This window comes from Vicugna pacos, chromosome 16, assembly GCF_048564905.1.
Source record: "Vicugna pacos chromosome 16, VicPac4, whole genome shotgun sequence".
Lineage (NCBI taxonomy): Eukaryota > Metazoa > Chordata > Mammalia > Artiodactyla > Camelidae > Vicugna > Vicugna pacos.
In genome coordinates, this window is record NC_133002.1 from 47,317,839 (window position 1) to 47,336,915 (window position 19,077).

General features: G+C 47.4%; 2 protein-coding genes and 1 non-coding gene across 5 annotated transcripts in view; 1 reads left to right on the forward strand and 2 right to left on the reverse strand.

The window, feature by feature from the left end:
- The window catches only part of RETREG3 (reticulophagy regulator family member 3), a 48,393-nt gene that overhangs the window by 11,754 nt on the left and 17,562 nt on the right, over positions 1-19,077 (forward strand). The window contains exon 2 of one of the 3 annotated variants that reach the window (XM_072939303.1): positions 5,352-5,397. In XM_072939303.1, the coding sequence (XP_072795404.1) occupies positions 5,352-5,397 (46 nt within the window). Of the gene's footprint in view, positions 1-5,351; positions 5,398-17,627; positions 17,911-19,077 lie in introns of those variants that run through there. The other 2 variants (XM_006199218.4, XM_015235160.3) reach the window with 2 other exon arrangements.
- Positions 9,335-9,406, reverse strand: TRNAT-AGU (transfer RNA threonine (anticodon AGU)). The gene has a single exon. It is a non-coding gene; the product is annotated as a tRNA-Thr (tRNA).
- Positions 12,679-17,404, reverse strand: LOC102537351 (tubulin gamma-1 chain). Its single transcript, XM_072939304.1, has 11 exons — positions 17,239-17,404; positions 16,806-16,918; positions 16,452-16,619; positions 15,562-15,630; positions 15,200-15,279; positions 14,650-14,776; positions 14,342-14,428; positions 14,073-14,222; positions 13,505-13,657; positions 13,260-13,421; positions 12,679-13,071 (listed from the first exon to the last, which is right to left on the reverse strand). Exons 1-11 carry the CDS (start codon positions 17,285-17,287, stop codon positions 12,874-12,876), a joined length of 1,356 nt encoding a protein of 451 aa, XP_072795405.1. The 5' UTR covers positions 17,288-17,404; the 3' UTR covers positions 12,679-12,873.

Below are 19,077 nucleotides of genomic sequence, written 5' to 3' on the forward strand. Positions count from 1 at the left end.
ATAAGTCTCTAGTCCATGGAAGGGCAGGGAGATCTCTCTCCATCTCTTGGGTCCACAGACCTCATTATGTTCATGGTCAGTCTTTGTTAGAAATATGTAATTATTTTTGGCATAGGTTGGGGAAGGTTGGTGGCAACCCTGTGTATGTGTGTGGTGACCACTTCGTTTTGGGCCAAGATCAAAGCTATTTTGTTTTGTTTTGTTTTGAGGCAGAGGGTTGGAGTAGAATGTCATCATGAGCATACCAGCTCAGTGACGGCTGTGGCGTTTGAGGAGGTCAGAGTGACCCAGGAGATGTAATCTGGCCAGGGGCCCGGTGGCAGTCATCACTGAGCTTGGCAGAATCCTGCTTGAAGATGTGCTCCTGGAGATCTGCTCCAGGGAGACCTTGAGATGCGGGCACTGGCTCTTCTCCTGAGTGACAGCTGGAATGTGTATGTGGTTGGGTGGGTGAGAGAGAGAGGGAGAGAGATGAAGGGAGAAGGAAACAAGGAAGGCATAGCCCGGCAGACCTGGAGAAGTCCTTTTCATCCACTATTTCAAGGTGACAAGGTGAGCATCAGAGTCACCAGGCTTGCTTGGATGGCCACAGGGGAAGGTGTTTAAGGTCTGGGCTAGACCCGTAGGTGGGAGCGTGTTCATGTGGGCAAGGCGGGGGGGGGCCTGTGTCAGCCTCAGAGAGGAGCTGCTGCCTGAGCTCGGGCGGACAGGTGAGGACAGCACCCAGCTGGACCTCGGGATGAAGTTGGCTAACTTTGATTCTCAAATCCTCTGCAGGCTTTTATGTATCTGGAGAACACATAGAGAATGAAGCTTCAACCCTCACTCTTCTGACTGCCTGTCTCTTTAGAAGGGTCAGCATTTCTTGCCATCAAGAATTGTTAGCATTGGGTTGGGGGCCCAAGGATGGGCTTTATGAGTCAAGAACCCCTTAAAATTATTTTCAAATCCATACATTTATTTTTTTTCCAGGGGGAAGGTTCATAGCAGATTTTCAACGTGATCCATGAATCAGCAAAGGTTAAGATCTATTGGTGTCGGGGAAGCTGAGGGAACACCTAGGTTTATAGGGCACTTGCTGTTCACAGGGCAGGGTGACAAGTGAATGGAGAACAGAGGGGTGGCAGAGATCGACTTGGTGGCTCAGGGCCTATGGATTAACAGCTGCCGCGTCCCCTGACAATAGTACTTATCAGGAGGCGTCCACTTACATGTGGGTTAGAGGTAGTGGTCAGGGACTTGTTTAATGAGCAAGGGACAATTGCAGTGCATACAGAAAAATAAAGTGTGAGTCCAAGGGAGCACAGCTGGTTGGGACAGAACAGTACCTGTGGTGAGATTCCTGAACACAATTGGACTCCAGAAAAGCAGAGTATCATAGTGTTCTCAGGACTGAGTCAATTTACAATCCATGAGAATGTGAGGTTGCAAGAATTTCCAGGGAATACACTTCAGTTGTCCCCTGGCTCTGGCGGGGGGATCCTCTTAAGCTGTATTGTCAATGGTTATGTCTAGAAGCAGAGGTAGGAGTCCAGTCTTCATTAGCCCCTTACATAAGCCCTACTATGATCAGTGCCACTTCACCGTTTTCGTGAAGCTTAGGGGACCATACCATCCCTGTGGTCAGTGCCCTGTGTGATTCATTTCCATCCTGGGGGCCCTGCTGATGGGATGCTCAGGATAGTACCATTTCCAGAACTGGAATCTAAGTGGGCAGGAGAAAAGTTTTGGGGAGCAGGTCTCTCTAGGTTCAGGAATCTTAAGGACGAATGGGACATATTGGGAGTGGGAATTCTGAGGGAGGACTGTAGTTTAGGGAAAGGAAAATGGATCATTTTCAAGTCTTCGGGCAAGATTTGGGGCTGTTGGTCTGGCGTTTTCCTCACTGGCCCAGCTGTGGCTTGGTGTCCCTGAGGCTCTCTCACTCCTCACCACCCACTTGTGGCCATCTCTCTCTCGACTGTGGCGGTGCTCCTGGAGCAAGGCAAGCTGCTGCCAAGCTGTTTCAGAGGAACACATCCAGTTGGCAACTTTGTTTTACCCTGTGGGTGACCTTCCTGCTATGCTAGTTCTGACACCCCCTTTCCCAGCTTACTTTGCAGGTGGGGCCTTGAAACTGCTGCTGTCCCTTCCACTGATTTTCTGTTTTGGTGCAGCTGTCTACAGATCCAGTTCTTGATTCAGGGCTATTTGATCTTGCAGGAAGTAAAATACTTGTAGTCACTAGTTTGTTTCCATTCAGGTGCTTATGACACCTTGTACAATATATCCATTGGGAGAATTTCCAAAGGATCAAATATCAGAAATTCAGCTACATCAAGCCATTTGGTTCCTGATGCCATAAAGCAATTCAGTGTAAGAATCCAGGGATATCTTTTCTTAAGTCATGCATTAAAGGAAATGAAAAAAATTCATTTCTAAAGTTGCAGAAATTACATCTCTTGCTCCCTTTTCCCTCTGTCTTTGAAAACAATTTGGGATTAGAGTCACAGCGTTCCTGGTCTGTAGCCAGGGTGGTGAACACACAAATTTATCCTGGGGTACACTATTATATGATTGTGTGGCAAGTCTTTAAATGTCTTCTTGTTAAAGGAAAGGCGGGGAATAGAAGCTCTGGCCTTGACACCATTCTTTCATTTGTTCAACAAATGTTGGTTAGCAGCTACAGTGTGCTAGGTTCTGGTAGACGTCAGGGATACAGAGATAAAAGACTGTATCTCAGCCCACAAGAAATGCATAGGCCAACGGGGAAGACAAAGAAGTGAATCATTCATTGAAATATGGTGGAGTAATTGCCAGGAAAGCAGTGAACAGGGGGCTGGTATCCCTGAGGAAGGATACTGCCTCCTTTAGTGGAAAAATCAGGAGCCCCTCACGGTTTTACCAGGCAAAAAGAAAAAAAGAAAAAAAAAAGATTTTCCATGTAGATAAGTGAATTTTCTGGATAACCAGGTTTATCTCTTTAGTTCCCATAATTGAATATATTATTTTCTCTTAAATGGAACATGCGGAATAAAATTCAATCTTTTCTTGTTGACTCAAGGGACCTGGACAAGCGCTACCCTTTGGATTTGGCTGTGCTGCCCACTGACTCTCTTGAGGGTGTGTTCTCCTCCAAGCCTGTGGGTCTTATGGCTTTTTGTAATGACTCTGTTTCTTCTCTCCTTGTCAGGATGACAGTGCTGGTCCTGACTGCTTTTACTTGAAAATTCTTAGTAGCTCTCTCCTTTCTCCCTTCAAATTTGTGTTGGTCTAGGAATTCATCCATCTAAACAGGTCAGATTTTTATTTGAAATAAAAGTAGACTAGGAGTCAAGACTTGATAGCCTCACCTTTGGGTAAAGCACATAATCTTGAGTCTGAACTTGGCTGTCTAGACTGCTTCTTCTTTCATTTTCTCTCTGCCTGGTATTTATATTCACCTGAGGGACATTTTCGAGTGTCCACTGTGTGTCTGACACTAGAGATACGGCAATAAACGGGTCAGTCCTTGCCCTCTTCAGAGAAAAAACAAAGCTAAAAACATAAAATAATGAAGTGTGGTGACATTTATGGCAGGGAAAGTACAGGGTGCTGGTGGAACATATATGGAGAAGACAGAAGTCTTCATTAGAAGTGACACTTAAGTGACTCAGAGGATGGGTAAGGAGCCAGCTGATGAAGGAAGTGGAGTGAGGAGGAGAGATCTCAGAGGAGGAGACACAAGGAGAAAGCTGGGGTCGAAGGACCTGAAGGAAGCCCAGCATGGTTGGAATGAGGAGAGCCAAAGAAAGATGCTTCTGGAGACAGCATCTTCCAGTTGAGGGAGCAAGCTCCACAGCAAATGTCTGGGGATCTACTGCAGTCTCAAGATCAGTTGAAACATTTGCTCCCTCAAATCTTCAGTGAATCTTAAATCTTGTTTGTCGAAGTGTTGTGTGCATTGGACTGGTCAGACTTTGGAGGGAACACCCATTAAAAAATCAGTTGTATAACATGTATTGAGTCTGCTTTATAGTGAAAGAAACATTCACTAAAATAAAAAAAATCCATTTTTATATTTCCTGTATTTGCAGAAATTAGTTCTGAGACAAAAGTCAATCTAATGTACAACTTTTAGGAATTAGAGTTTTCACAAATACTTGTTTTTAAACAAGAAACCTTTTTTAAAAAATAAAGAGCTAAATTATGTTTGGTGAATGTTAAGAAAAGAGAATTTCTTATCTATATTACTTTCTATGTATGGAAATAGACATACAAAATTTAGGGCATGGTGGGGAAATGAACATAACATCTAGTTGATTATGTAACTATATTATTCAATTCATTTAATAAGGCACTAGTTTTTTTTCAAATTTTTTTTCATGGGGGAGGTAATTTGAGGTTTATTTGTTTGTTAATTTTTTTAAACAGAGGTACTGGGGAGTGAACCCAGGACCTTGTGCATGCTAGGCATGTGCTCTACCACTGAGCTGTACCCTCCCCGCAAGGCATTAGTTCTTGAGTTAGCCATGGGGAAATTGGCCTTTTCTATTATCTTCATTGAATCATAGTCACATGCAGATTAGAAATTGCCTAGTAATTGTCTTACTTAACCTTACCATTGGACCCAAAGCAATATTTTATTTTGCTCATATTTAAATTCTTATAAAGGGATAAGCCTTCATATCTGAGGTAGATTGTTGCATTTGATAACCCCTAATATTCAGCCCGTGTGTATCTCCCTCCCTGATTGACTTTGGGCTTGGTGTGCATCACACAAGCACAGGAGGGAAACTGCTTGCGCACTGCGGCTTGCCCTCTTGGAACACTGTCCTAGACCAGTGTCTAGTCTACTGGAGGTTGAGAGGTCATGAGAACTGAGACTCCCTACTCAGCACCAACTGCTAGACTTGTGAATGAGGCCAATTTGGACCTTCCAGCTGTTCAGGCCATCTGTAATAGCCCAAGTGAGCCAGAGGAGACCAATAAAAGAACTTTCCAATCAACAAACAGAATCAAGAGAAACAATAAATCAGTATTTTATGCCTCTATGATTTGTGATGAATTTTTATGCTATCAATAAGAAACTGAAATGATATCCTTTTTTTTTTACTGTATTTAGGTTTAACCTTAAAGGCAAGCTAAGATAGAATTATGAACAATGCTTAGATGTTTTACTTTATAAATTGCTCTGGGAGATGGGAAAAATTTTATGCCTGTACAGGAAGCCTATTTTGATCTGCTGGTACACTTTAATACAAGTTAAAATCTATCAGATCTTTTTTCAATTTGAAAATTGTTGAATCACACTATTATAAATATTATAGTATATGTTTTAAATTTCTTCAGCTATTTTTCTCATGAAAGTAATGGATTCTCTTTGAATTAAGGTACCCTCTGGATATATGCCCAGGAGTGGGATTGCTGGATCATATGGTAAGTCTACTTTCAGTCTTTTGAGGAATCTCCATACTGTTTTCCATAATGGCTGCACCAAACTCCATTCTCACTAACAGTGTAAGAGGGTTCCCTTTTCTCCACACGCTCTCCAGCATTTATCGTTTGTGGGCTTTTGAATGATGGCCATTCTGACTTATGTGAGGTGATACCTCATTGTAGTTTTGATTTGCATTTCTATGATAATTAACAATATTGAGCATTTTTTAATGTGCCTATTGGCCATTTGTATGTCTTCACTGGAGAATTGCTTGTTTAGATCTTCTGCCTATTTTTGGATTGGGTTGTTTGTTTTTTTCTTATTAAGTTGTATGAGCTGTTTATATATTCTGGAAATTAAGCCCTTGTCAGTCTCATCTTTTGCAGATATTTTCTCCCGTTCTGTAGGCTGTTTTTTTGTTTTGCTTATGGTTTCTTTTGCTGTGCAAAAGCTTTTAAGTTTAATTAGGTCCCATTCGTTTATTTTTGCTTTTATTTCTATTGCCTGGGTAGACTGCCCTAGGAGAATATTGCTGAGATGTATGTGAGATAATGTTTTGCCTATGTTTTCTTCTAAAAGATTTAATAGTGTCTTGTCTTATGTTTAAGTCTTTAAGCCATTTTGAGTTTATTTTTGTGTATGGTGTGAGGGAATATTCTAACTTCATTGATTTACATGCTGCTGTTTAGTTTTCCCAACACTATTTACTAAAGAGATTATCTTTACTCCATTGAATGTTCTTGCCTCCTTTGTCAAAGATTAATTGACCAAAGTTCGTGGGTTTATTTCAGGGCTCTTTGTTCTGTTCCATTGATCCATATGTCTGTTTTTGTACCAATACCATGCTGTTTTTATTACTGTAACTCTGTAGTATTGTCTGAAGTCTGGGAGGGTTATTGACAATCATTTTGATGTATTTTCTCTCAGCAATTTTTTTCTGTGCTCCATTTAATGTTTTCTCATACTTAAATCAAGCTGAAAGGGAGGTTAAGTGTGGATATAAAAGGGTGGCTGTGAGAGAGTAGTGGGACGTTGCCACAACTAAGTTTCGTGTTGATGGTGGTGGTTACATGAAGGTATATATGTGATAAAATTACATAGGACTATGCGCACAAGTGAGTGAACTATATATAAAACAGGTGGAGTCTGCATATTTTCTGTGGATTGTGTCAATGTCAGTTTCCTGGTTTGGATATTGTACTATAGTTATGCAAGATGTTAACGTCAGGGGAGGTTGGGTGAAGGATGTCAGAGACCTCCCTGTATATTTTTTTGTATTTTCCCATCAATCTATCATTTCAAAAAAAGAATCAGTCTGTAGCTAGAGTTTTATATCCTGTCTTTCCCTTTATATTTTCATTTTTAATAGAGAATATCCACATTTCATATCCACGTGTCTTGCTTGCTTTAAAAATGAGCAAGAAAACCTATTACAGAGTTAACTGCTAATGAAGAGAGTACATTTCAAAAATGTCTTTATTTGTCGGAACTTAATTATTGCAAGAATGCTTAAGCATTCCATTGAATACATGGGGTTGTATTTGAGAGTATTAGAAAGGGAAATTACATGACAAAAATATAACACTAACAAAATATTGTGAAATTATGCATCTGGTGGACTGGAGACAAAGGGGAATGTTGGGACTGAGCACAGGGTGGAGGCCAGTCTGAGCCTGGTCAGGAATGATCTGAGGGTTTGGGGGGAGGGAAGGAGGCAGGTCATGTCTGCGGAGAAGAACTGGTCTGGGGCAGCTTAGGGCAAGGCAGGCCATGGTTCCTGAGAAAAAATGATAAAGAGCACGTCCTCAGTGTGCCGGCAACAGCATCTAAGGGTCCACCTTCAGATTGGAGTGGCAGGATGTAAACAAGAGTTTTGATATCAGATTTGCCAAATAAAGAAGGAGTTAGGGAACAAGAGGGAATAGAAAGCAGGGGTGGGGGGGATGGGGGTAATTTGGTGGAAAAGTCCAGAAAGGGCAGGCTGGTAGCTGGAGCTTCCCAGCTGGCCTTCAGGGGTTCCCCTTTGCTCAGAGAATAAAGTCCAAACTTTACATGGCACAAAAGGCCCTACGTGACCTGCCTGGTCTTGGAATAGCTCCCTGATCTGGTCTCCTGTTGCTCCCCCAAATGCAGCTCTTAGCCTTTGCAGTTTCCAGAACCCACTGTCCTGTTTTTAGGCCTCCCTCCTGTCTCAGGTGCTCTTCCCTGTGCCTACCAGGCTTTTCCCTCTGGATGTCAGTGCATTAACTGCTCCCCTGCATTCAGGGCCCTACTGGTTTCTCTTTGTGAAGCCTGCTGTCATATCTGGGTTGGACCACAACCCCCTTTCTCTGCCTTTGGTCTTCCCTTAGCCCCAGGTGAGCCCTGGTGGCCTCATTTGCCTGGTATGAGTGTCCCCTCCCAGCCACTGATGGGAAGGGAGTGGTTGAGCTTCCGAAGAGAGATGAACTCCACCTCACACTCCCCTGCCCAGCCTGGGCCTTTGCACATGCTAGTCCTTCTACCTTCCCTTACATGGCCTCTTGGGAAGATTTCCCTTGGAATTCAGACCCTGTCAAATGATCATTCCTCTGTGCGACTCTCACACTGGCCTCTTATAGCCTTTCGTTCTTGCAAATATTCAACAAATATTTATTGAGCACACACTGTTGTGATCCCACTGATGTTTGCTTACTCTCTTGACTGTCACTTTTCTGTGTAGATGTCTTGGGCTGTGAATTTTTTGAGATTTGTCACCTTAATTTATTCATCTAGGTATCCCCAGTTCCTCGAAAGGGTTCAGGCACATGGTAAGCCCTTAATATATTTGTTTTTGAATGAATATAGTTTATTATAAAAGAGAGTGATTTTCAAGAAATTCCTAACTCCCTAAGGCTAGAAGGCACATTAAAGGTCACCTCATCCATCTCCTAGGATCCATCCATTCTAGGCAAGTCATAGTGCAGAATCTGCTTGACCAAGTTCAGTGGAAGGGACTCATGGTACACACGGCTGCTCATTCCACCCAAGGACAGTACTGATCATGGGGAAGTTCTTCTTGCTGTGGAGCTGGTCCTTGCCTCTTGGTAATTCCCTCTACTGGTCCTTGTTCTGCCCCCTGGAATGTCGCAGAATGAGTCCTCTCCCTCTTGCAGCTCACAGCCCATCGCATATTTGGCCGTTATCACATCTCCTCCCAAGTCTTCTCTTTCCAGATGGGGATAGGCTGCTTACCAGGTGTGTAACTCTGAGCTTCACCTTCCTCTAAGCTTCAGTTTCTTTGTTTGTAAAAATTGGGCTAAAACAGTACCTATCTGTATAATTGTTGTCAAAATTAAATAAGCTCATATATGTCAAGTGCTTAGAACAGTGCTTAGTGTATATTAAATGCTCAGTAATGATTCCAGTATTGTTTTGTATTATAATTTTTACATATAGAACTTAAAATTGGACAACTTGTATTTTGAGACATTTAATTTAAAAAAAGAAAAACAAAATGTGTGATCACATGCAAAAATGATATTATTAATGTTATAAGTATATAATATAAATTACATTATATTATCCACCCCCAATAAAATTGGGAACCCCCTTAAGTACGGTCCATTGTGAAGCTTAATGGGCAACTTGGTCTTTATTTTTAATAAATGCTTGCTTAATTAATGAACAAATGAAAAAATGTCAACTAGGCCTTAACTCAGCCCTGATTACTCACATGTATTGATTTGATGTTGGTTTTTTGTTGTTGTTGTTTTTGTTGGTTTTTTTGAGAGGGGAGGTAATTAGGTTTATTTATTTATTTATAGAGGAGGACTGGGAATTGAACCCAGGACCTCATGCATGTTAAGCATGTGCTCTGCCACTTGAGCTATACCCTCCCCGCTATGTGTACTGATTTGAGATTTTCCAGTCATTCTCTCTGGTGTTCTTTTTCACTTGTTTATTTTTTGGAGTTAAAGGAGGTACTGGGGATTGAACCCAGGACCTCGTGCATACTAAGCACATGCTCTACCACTGAGCTATATCCCCCACACCCTCTGGTATTCTTTATTTCAGGGTGAAACTGTCCTCGTTTTCCCAGGAATGAGGGAATGGGGGAATTTTAGTTTTAAAACCAAATCTGAGGGGGTTCTTGGGTGTCAAGACTTTCAGTGCTAACACCAGAATGAGTTGGTCACCCAATTAATAATTCAGTACTGGATTTGAGGGTTATTGGGTTAGCAGGAAGAAATGCCTACTTCTGGATTCCACAGCCAAGGTCACCATGATAGCAATGCCACAGATTTGGGGATGGTGTTTCCAACTGGGTCTCTGGTAGGTGTTAGACCCTGACTGACACGGCCTGCAGCTTTGCAAAAAAACTATTTTACCAGTTTACACTGTAGTGATCAGGCCCTAGGAAATTTAATTTCAACTTAAAAATTATAGATGAGTAAATTCAGAATGTCAATTTCAAATGTTCTGTTACTTTTCTAGGACAGCCCTTTACCTGCTTAAGATACTCAAGATGGATTGGAAAGTGGTAGAGGTGGGCGTGACTGGAGCAGGGACTGTATGTTGGGTTTTCACTGACTCAGGGCTGCAGAGTGCCCATTTCCAGGGATTGCTAGAACACTTGTGACTGACTGGTAGAGACCACGGGTAAGGCTTACTATGCTGACCCACCACCTCTGTCAGTAGCTGCGCTCAGCGGGAGCTCCCTGCCCACCCTTGTGCTCATTACCTCTTGGCTTCATTTCAGTACTCTTTCCAAAGTTACAATCCCTAAGTTTCAGATTCGTTTAGACCACTCTATTTTAAGTGCTTCCTGCTACCAGATCTCTGTCTCACGCATGTTTGAGGTTCCCTGGGGCCACATCACACTGGAGTGTTCTAGGAACATTACCTTTAAATGGCTCATTTTCTCTGATTTGTTTAGTCAGAAAGCAGTTCCTGTTCTGGGCCTGAGGGTTCTGCTCTCTCCAGCTCTTCCGCAGCAGCCCTGTCTCTCCTCGGGGACAGTTACTTCTGTGGCTGGCAGGCTCTCAGACCACAGGGATTTTTCACCACCAGCACCACCTGCTGCCCTGATTCCCAGAGGCCTCCCTCCCTTTCCACCTGGCCTCCTCGCTGCCCTCTAGTTGACACATTTTGAGGTCTGCTGATGGCCAACAACAGGGAGGGCCTGCTCCAGTGTGGGGTGATGGGTGATCTGGAAATAGCCCTGGGGGAGGGGCCTGGCTCTGAAGCTGGCATTGAGGTGTCTGTCTGCGCTTAGACACTCAGCAATCAGAAAAAGGAGGCATCTTTGTAAGTCCAGTTCTCCCTCCCAGGGAGGCCCACTGCGCAGGGTATTCACGCCTTTGGGTGGCTGACTGTAGTGCTGTCCAAATACAGCTTTTCCTCTGGACTGCCTAGATGTTTCCTCTCCCCGGGGCTCCACACTCTTTAAATGGGTCTTGCAAATGAGGGCCCTGGGTTTGCTTGTGGCCTGGAGGGAGGCCAGCTGGCCATTCACATATAGCAGCCTCACCACATCTGCCAGCTCATGATCCCCCACTCAGCACCAGCCACTCGTGCTGATGCCCCAAGTGATGAAAGGCTGTCAACAGAGGTGGGGCAGGAGCAAGGCAAGGTACACAGAGGTGCAGGGTTCAGAGGCAGAGCTGGGAAGGGACCCAGTGCACACAGGTTTCCCTGAAGTCCCCTTCCTCCCTACAGGCAGGTGGCTGATACTGAGTAGGCTAGCCCTTGCAAGTCAGCCTCCTACAGACCCTGGCATCCGAAAGTGACAGGCTTGTACTTTGACGGCACTGGTGACAGGCTTGTGGCTCCCCTGCCTCCCCTCAGGCTGCCCAGGGCCTGGCTTGTGACTGTGTATCCTCTGCCCATCAGTCCTGTAAGTGTCCCCTTTGTTTATGAAGGTCTGGCCTGTATGTTGCACAGTTTGTCCACATCCAGAGCTTTATTAAAGATAAATAGGTTCATGGAAGGAAAAGTGTGTCCCCAGTTCAATTGTAAGAAGAGAAAACAAAGTCTTAGTTCACCCAAAGCTCCTAGATACTTTAGCCTCCACAGGGAGTTGCAGGCACTCTGTTGGGCTGGTGCTTCACCTCCACACACTCTGCCAGCCCCAGTCCTTCTGATCCCCTGGGCTTGACCCTCTGGGTTTGGCCCCAGACATCCCGGTGGCGAAGGTAAGAAGGCAGGCATAGGTCCCCAGATACCCTGACTTGGGTGATAGGGACACTTGGAAGGTGTACCTGAAGTCCATTGAGGCTGACACCATATCCTCCCCTGGATTGCAGCAGCACAATCTGTACAGGCGTTCAAGGTCCCCACACCCCTGCATGATCATTGGCCCATACAATGGTTAGGAACACTGATGCCAGTCAGTCAGACCAGGGTTTGACTCCAACTCTATTTACTAGCTGGGTGGCTTGATAAATTAACCATTCTTAGCCTCAGCTTCCTCGTTTACAAAATGGGTTAATAATAATATCTACTACTTCATAGGGTTGTCATGAGGATTAAACAAAATCATGTGAGGTACTTAGCACAGTGTCCACGTGCATGTTAATTCCTGTTGCTACAGTCTTCACCTTTGAGGTGTATAAGGGCCTAAGAGGGGCCCTGACAAATCACCAGTCAAGTGACAACCTGCTTTGCCTTTTTGATTCTGAAGATTTAGGCCACTATGTATTACTTTCCTCTCTGCAATCTTGTACCAGAAGTAGAAGACACTGGCCTTTGACATAACTGGAGATCACCTGAGAACAGAATTATGGTGCCTTAGGTATGGGCTCACTTTTGGCCTTGCCTACAGTCTAGGCTTTGGTTTTGATCTCCTGATTTCACTGTCCTAGACTCCAGCTGCCTGACTAGGGCTCTCCGGGATTAGATATCTGGCACTGCCCCCAGTGCAGGAAGATGAAACGCATGTGGGCTGACTGTATTGCTTGTCTGGGGCTTGGTGGTGGGGGTGGTGGTCTCAGGCCTTTTGCCATGATGACCAGCAGGACACTCTAATGTGGGAAAGTGAAACTGGTGGAATGGTCACCTATACAGGGAAGAGTGGGAGGGGACTGGGACCCAGAGTGTGAGATAGAGAACAAGGTAGCATTTGTGGACCTCTTTGCCCTGGAAAGGAATGTCTCAGGGTCAACCCCACCCATGTTCTCCAGTACTAGGCAGGAGAGGGAAAAATGGGGGAGGCTGCTTGCTTAGAGTTGAAGGTATTGGAAGTAGAGGAAGACCCTGTTGGAATGATGAACAGGCACCCCCTGCCCCCAGTTCTCCAAGCCTTCAAAGAGACCAGTGACTTGATTTATATCCAGTGCTTTATTAAACATAAATAGTCTCATAAGAGAAGTAAATGTGTCCCCAGGACAAAAGAGACTACTGTGTGTGTGTTTATAAGAAAGAGGTACGAGGTCCCTGATCTGTACTCTGAGTGGGTAGTCAGGCAGGACCTGGGACAACCAGTAAGGCAGATGAGGGTCCCTGTCCTGGGGGACTCACTGTTCCTGGGTGCCCCAGGAGATGTAGTCTGGCCGCGTGGCTGCGTGGTATTCATCAATGAGCTGCTGCACAATCTCCCTAGATGTGTCCAGCTCGTCAAAGTTCTCCCTGAAGATGTCCTCCTTGCGGAACTGCTCCAGGAAGGCCTCCCGCTTCCGCAGCTTGTCATACTGGCGACAGGTCCGCTCAAAGAGCTTAGGGTGAGCAGAAAGCAGGGGTCACAAAGAACATCAAGGAGCAACATGGCCCAGAGAGCCAGGGAACTGAGGCTGGTTTATCTCCACAGTAAAGAAGCCAGAAGCAGAGGCAGCAGGGATGCAGAGGGGTGAGGCACAACCAGGACAATGATTATGAGAAAACAGATGCAAACTGTGAGGCTCACCGAGGAGATGCTGGTGTGGTTGGCCATCATGAGCCCGCTGACCCTATGGGCAGAAGGCAAGTAGGGCGACTTCCTGGACAGGGCCACCTGGATGCTGGCTGGGCCCCAGGGGATGAAGTTGGCCAATTTCCGTTCCCGGATCCTCTGCAGGCTCTTGTGGACCTGGGATGGGCACAGGAGTGGTGGTGGTAGCCTCTCCTCTACCCCTGTGGGCTCCGGGGGTAGAACGGAGGGGCCTCACCTACCTGGGTGGGGTCCACCTCCCCCTGGATGATGTTGAGGATGGCGATGTAGCAGTGGTTGGTCTGGCGGTCCCGGCCTGTGGACACCATCACGTTCTTGGGCTGCAGTAGCCGCCTCATGACATCCAGGACCGTGGTCTTCCTCACGCTGGCCACCTGAGGGGAGAGTGGCCACAGGGACCAGGCCAGCACTCAGGGCACAGTCCAGAGATGCACGGACAGAGAGGAGCAGCAACACATGTCCCCATCGGACTTGGGGTAGTTTGGGCTCTGTGGGGAGTGTCCTCACATTTAGGTTCACACTGAGCCTCTGCTGTGGGATCAGGCATCTCAGCCCTCCTCGCTCAGCAAACTCACGCCCTTGTGCGGGAGCCTATGCAGACCCCGTACAGCCCAGGCCCCGCAGGGAGCCACAGGCAGAGGGAAGAGGAGAGCAAGGCAGCCAGACAGTCGCCCGGTCTGTGCCAGACCCTGAGCGCAGGGCCTCTGGGGGCCACAAAGGCGGCTCCAGGTGCAGCAGGGAGAAGAGAAAGGCTCCTCAGGGCCTGCTGGGCCCGAGGGCTGCTCTTACCGACTGGTCCGTGGTGAGGGGGGTGTAGCCGGTCATGAGGAAGTGGAGCCGTGGTGTGGGAATGAGCGAGGCGATGAGGCCGATGAGGTCATTGTTCATGTAGCCAGGGTAGCGCAGGGTGGTGGTGCTGGCCGACATGATGGTGGACACCTGGGGACAGGGGTGCCGTGTCATGGGTCTTGCCCAGGGGTCGGGGTGCCTCCCTTCCCCAGATGGTGCTCTGGCAAGGAGGGGTTCCAGTCCAAATGAGTCCAGGAGTGGGGGCTCACCAGTTGGTTGATCTGGGAGAAGGATGGGTTCTGGATGTGCAGGCGGTCTGTAGCGATCCGGTTCAGGGCTGTGTTGTCCAGCACCACCTGGGGGGACAGAAGTGGGTGACAAATTTACGGGGACAGAAGGAACAAGAGCTCTGCCTGAGTCTGTGCTCTGAAGCTTAATTTCCTTGGTGCTTCATGGCCAAAGACCCATCCAAAAGGGACTTGCACGGGAGGATTCAAAAAGGACTTTTAAAAATAAGTGAAAATGATGAAACAGACATTGGGTTGGGGCATGGAGAAAGGTAGACTCCAGGACTCACCACACAGTCTGCGTTCTGAGTCAGCCTCTTGAGTGTGAGCAGTGAGTTGTAAGGCTGGACTACCACATCACTCATTTCATCCTGGTTGGGAAACACTGAGTAAGTCTGCACCAGCTTCTTGGGGTACCTAGTGGAGTTTGAGAGGATGGGCAAGAGCAACAGACTGGAGGCTTGGTAATCTTGGGGCTCCCAACAACTGTCAGAAAGCAGCTAAATCAGGGTAGGGAAATTGGGGATGGGTCACAGAACAGCAGAGAATGGAGACTTGACTCCCCAAAGCAGGGGAAGGGCAGAGACATCTTAGGATCTAGGGTTCTAACTCTAAACAGGCCATACTCCTTGAATCTGCATCTAAAGACTAGATGCTAGACTCTGGTTCCAACCACTGGGAGTAGGATCAGGTTCTTGATTATTGTACCTTGTCTTTCCTCAATACAAGAGAGAAAACAAGGGCCCCTTTCCTGCTCCAGTGAATAGGAAGGTTTATCTGGAGGGCCTCCCAGTCACCTGGGAAACCAAGTCCTCCCAGACTCTTAAAACACAGACTGACCTGTCATTGAGCCGTTCTAAGAGGTAGGAGCCCAGGCCAGAGCCTGTTCCCCCAGCGATGGAGTGACACAGCACAAAGCCCTGTGTGGGGAAGGGGCAGTCAGTGTCTAGGTATCAGTGGCAGCATTTCAAACTGGACCCATTTCATAATTTCTTGGACCCTATCTTCCTGGGCCCTCTCCTCTACTTCCCTCCCCCAACACATACAGCTTGGGAGACTCTGCTTTGTTTCCAGCAAGGCCCCATGGCTGCTGTCCAGTGCAAAGGATACGTGGGAGGGTCTCGTACCAAACATGTGGCTTCTAAAGGGCGTTGCCGAGCCTTCCCCTTGTCGGCTCCCATCAGCATTCCCGAGACGCTCACCTCTAGACTGTCACTGCCATCTGCCTCCCGGTCTATGATGTCAAAAATGTCTTCATGGATCTTCTCTCCCTGTACAGACATGGGGAGGGTCAGAGTGGGACGGGACTATGGGACAAGGAGTCTGACCTCAGAATAGCCACCCTTGATTTTTCTTATAGCACCTAAAAGTCCTTTTTTGGAGCCTAGTAGTCGTGCTTTGTATTTGCATTGAGAGACGTTATAGCACAGTGGTTTCATAACCCTCTACATCCAGACTGCTTGGGTTCCTTGATTAGCCTTAGTTCTAGTTAGCTGAGTGACTCTGGGCAGGTTACTAAATCACTCTATACTTCAGTTTCCTCATCTGTATAGTAAAGGTATATAACACAGGTCTAGTCCCTGTTCTAAAATTCTTGGGGCCAGTTATCTTTCAGAAGTCAAATATTTCAGATTCTAGGAAGGTAATATGGCATCAAATACATTAATATTTTTGCACTGAAAGGTATAAGTAATGACAATAAATTGGATAGAAATTATAAAATAGCCTGTCTCCACTGAGATTTGGTTTTGGTGCTAAATGAGTAGTTATAAATCATCTTTTGGTTTCAGAGTTTTTTGGGTTCTGTAAATCCACAGAGACTGTAGACCTGTAGTATCTACCTCTAGGGTTGTTGGGAGGTTTACGTAAGTTAATATACGTAAAGCACTCAGTACAGCCTGACTCACGGCACTTGGCTAGTGCAGTCTCTACGTTACCTAGTTAGCTTAGAAAAAAGAACTCTCCTCAGCCATGTCTCTCTCTCTCTGTCTTTTCATTCATACATCCTCCAACTAGTTTCGTCTCTCTGGGAAGTCCTAGGGCCTGCTCCCACACAGGAAGGGTGTTATTCTGCAAGGGAATAGCAAATGACCTGGGAGAATCCGCTGGCCCAGTTGTTGCCAGCTCCTCCTCCATGCTCTGACAGGTAGATGTTCTCTGGGTTGTAGAGCTTGGCATAGGGGGAATTGAGGATGGAGTGGATCACCCGGGGCTCCAGGTCCAGCAGCACAGCCCTAGGGATGTAGTGCTCATCGTCTGCCTGTCAAGGAGGGAGCCCAGTCAGCTAGGGCCCTCCCAGTCCTCCCAACTCTGGCTCCTGCCTGCCCTCCCTCTTCAAGCCAGCGCCCTGGCTCCTCTGCCCAGTTGGTCTCCCAGTACCAAGCCGCTGCCCTTCCCTTCGGGCCCCCTGGGCCGCTGCCGGCCCTGGTCAAGTCGCTGGGGGCACCTGATAGAAAAAGACGTCCTTGCGGTCAGTGCCCTCGGTGGCGAACTCCTCCACGATGCCCTCGGGGCTGATACCATGCTCGGCGCACAGCTGTTTCCAGAACTCGAACCCAACTGGGGGGAGGGGCGGGCGGGGGAGAAAGAGGATATATGGGTCCGGGCAGGTTCCAACTAGGAGCTGGGGGACTGAGCGCCTGGGTCCAGGGATAGGAAATCAAGCCTCGGGAGTCTCCCGTGTCAGAGGAAAGGGCTGTATGCCAGCGACTGGGCAGGGAAGGGCCCCTTGGGGTTGGGCAACTGGACACTGGGTCAGGAATGACCCGCCTTTCCGAGAGCTACGATCCTGGTAAGGGTAGATGGAGTCCAGGATCCCGCAGCGAGATCCCACAGAATCTAAGGAACCTGGCTAGTGGAGGGGCCGGAGGTTCGCTCACTCTGATTGCCGCACTGGCCCAATTGTAGGGTGATGATCTCCCTCGGCATCGCTCCTGAAGCACGGGCGTTGCAACCGCTCCCGCCAGGAAAGCCGCCGCTAGCCAGGCAGCTAGCCGCGCGACGCAGGCGCCAAACAACCCGTTCCGCCCACGAACTTTCTCCGCTCCAATGAGAACTGAGTTCTTGGGATGGCACGTCCTTATTCCTTTGGCTTCAGTCACGCAGACTGCGCGTGCGCCTCTCCGGATTGGACTCGGCACCAGGGACGTACTTCAACGCAGTGTTCTTTCCTCTGAGTGGACGCGAGCTACAGCCTGCGCGCAGGCGCGCAGTGGAGGGAAGCGGCCTCCCCCGCCAAATCGCGCACCTGCGCAGTTGGTGTTATTGTGACTATCGGGCCGTGGCCCCGGATGTTGTGGCTGCCGGGGGGAGATGGCGGAGGCAGAGGGGGTGGCCGTGGCCCCAGGCCCTACTTCGGGGCCGACTTTCAGGGGCCGCCGTACTGTGTCAGGCTCCTGGGAGCGGGACCAGCAGGTTGAGGCGGCGCAGCGGGCCCTGGTGGAGGTGCTGGGGCCTTACGAGCCTCTGCTGAGCCGGGTGCAGGCAGCCCTGGTGTGGGAGCGGCCAGCCAGGAGCGCCCTGTGGTGCCTGGGGCTGAACGCGGCTTTCTGGTGAGAGAACTGGACCCTCGGAAACCCTCCGAGGCGCGAATTCGTCAGGTTTCTCTAGGGCTCTATCTCTCGCCTCCCCTGTTTTCTTCGCTGCACTGGCTCCTTCCTGTACCTGCCTAATTCTGCCTCACCTCCTTCCACTCCATCCCGCCTGCGGCTTTGGCACCGCAGTTCTGCCTTCCAGTTGTCTTCCCTGCTTTACCTGCTCCCGCATCCTCGCCCCGCACATCTGGCAGGAGTTTCTAGTAACATCTTGAGCTGTTCGCAGTGAGCGAGGGCGCCTCACTTTAGCCATGGGAAGCTGTGCCCTTTTAGGGCCATCACCTCCTTCTCTCGTCTGCTCAAATGTGGTTTGAAGACTGTCTCCAGAGATTTTAGTAGTTATTTTTGGGCTAGATGCGTGAGGCGTGAGATCTTGAATAGGTATCCATAGGTGTGATAAGGAAAGCTTGAGCGATCTGAATTAGCATGTTAGATAGACATCCTTTCTCCCACTCAGGGAACTTTGTGAAGTCTGAGCGTCAGTGAGAGACTCCGTAGCTGTAACTTGAAAGAAAATTATACGCTTTTGAAGAACAGTTAGGAAATAGTGATTGTGAGATTTCACCCGTTTCAAAGCCACTTACGATGGCAACTCCTTCCTGTTCGAGGAATTAGGGAGGCATTCTTTAGCCACGTTTATAGGCAGGGAAATTGAGGGTGATTAATAGTGCGTGTGAGTTTTCCTGAGCTGGAAAGCTATAAATATGCTGTAGAATCTGTTTGTGTCATGCTCTTTGAAAATGGAACTGCTTCTCCTCTCAGTTACCATCACCTAAAGAGGTCTTAGGTCTTCAGAGGATCTCCCAAGCATAGTTTGAATTTATTCATAACTAGGGACATATTACTGATCAAATTCCAAGGGACCGAAGTGTAGGAGGGCTTCTACAGTGGAATGAAATAAAGCATTTCTAAATAAGCCTGAAACAGAGCAAAGTGTATCGTTCCCCCCAAAAAGTTTTTCCTAAAAATAGTTTTCCTTTTGAAATTCTTGGTTTTAAAACCAAAACATTTGTTATCCTTTGTCTGAAGAAGATTTTCCAGTGAGCTAGAGCAAAGCAAACAATTCCAAGCTCATTGACAGGAACACCTAATACCCAGCTATTACATCAATCCTCTGACAGTTGA

What these genes read in the sequence shown, in the direction of transcription:
- LOC102537351 (XM_072939304.1), bottom strand. Translation starts at nt 17,287, where the DNA reads ATGCCGAGGGAGATCATCACCCTACAATTGGGCCAGTGCGGCAATCAG. An exon ending in AGGACGTCTTTTTCTATCAG is followed by an intron (nt 16,620 to 16,805) that starts GTGCCCCCAGCG and finishes CCTCCTTGACAG; the next exon opens with GCAGACGATGAGCACTACAT. An exon ending in ATGGCAGTGACAGTCTAGAG is followed by an intron (nt 15,280 to 15,561) that starts GTGAGCGTCTCG and finishes TTCCCCACACAG; the next exon opens with GGCTTTGTGCTGTGTCACTC.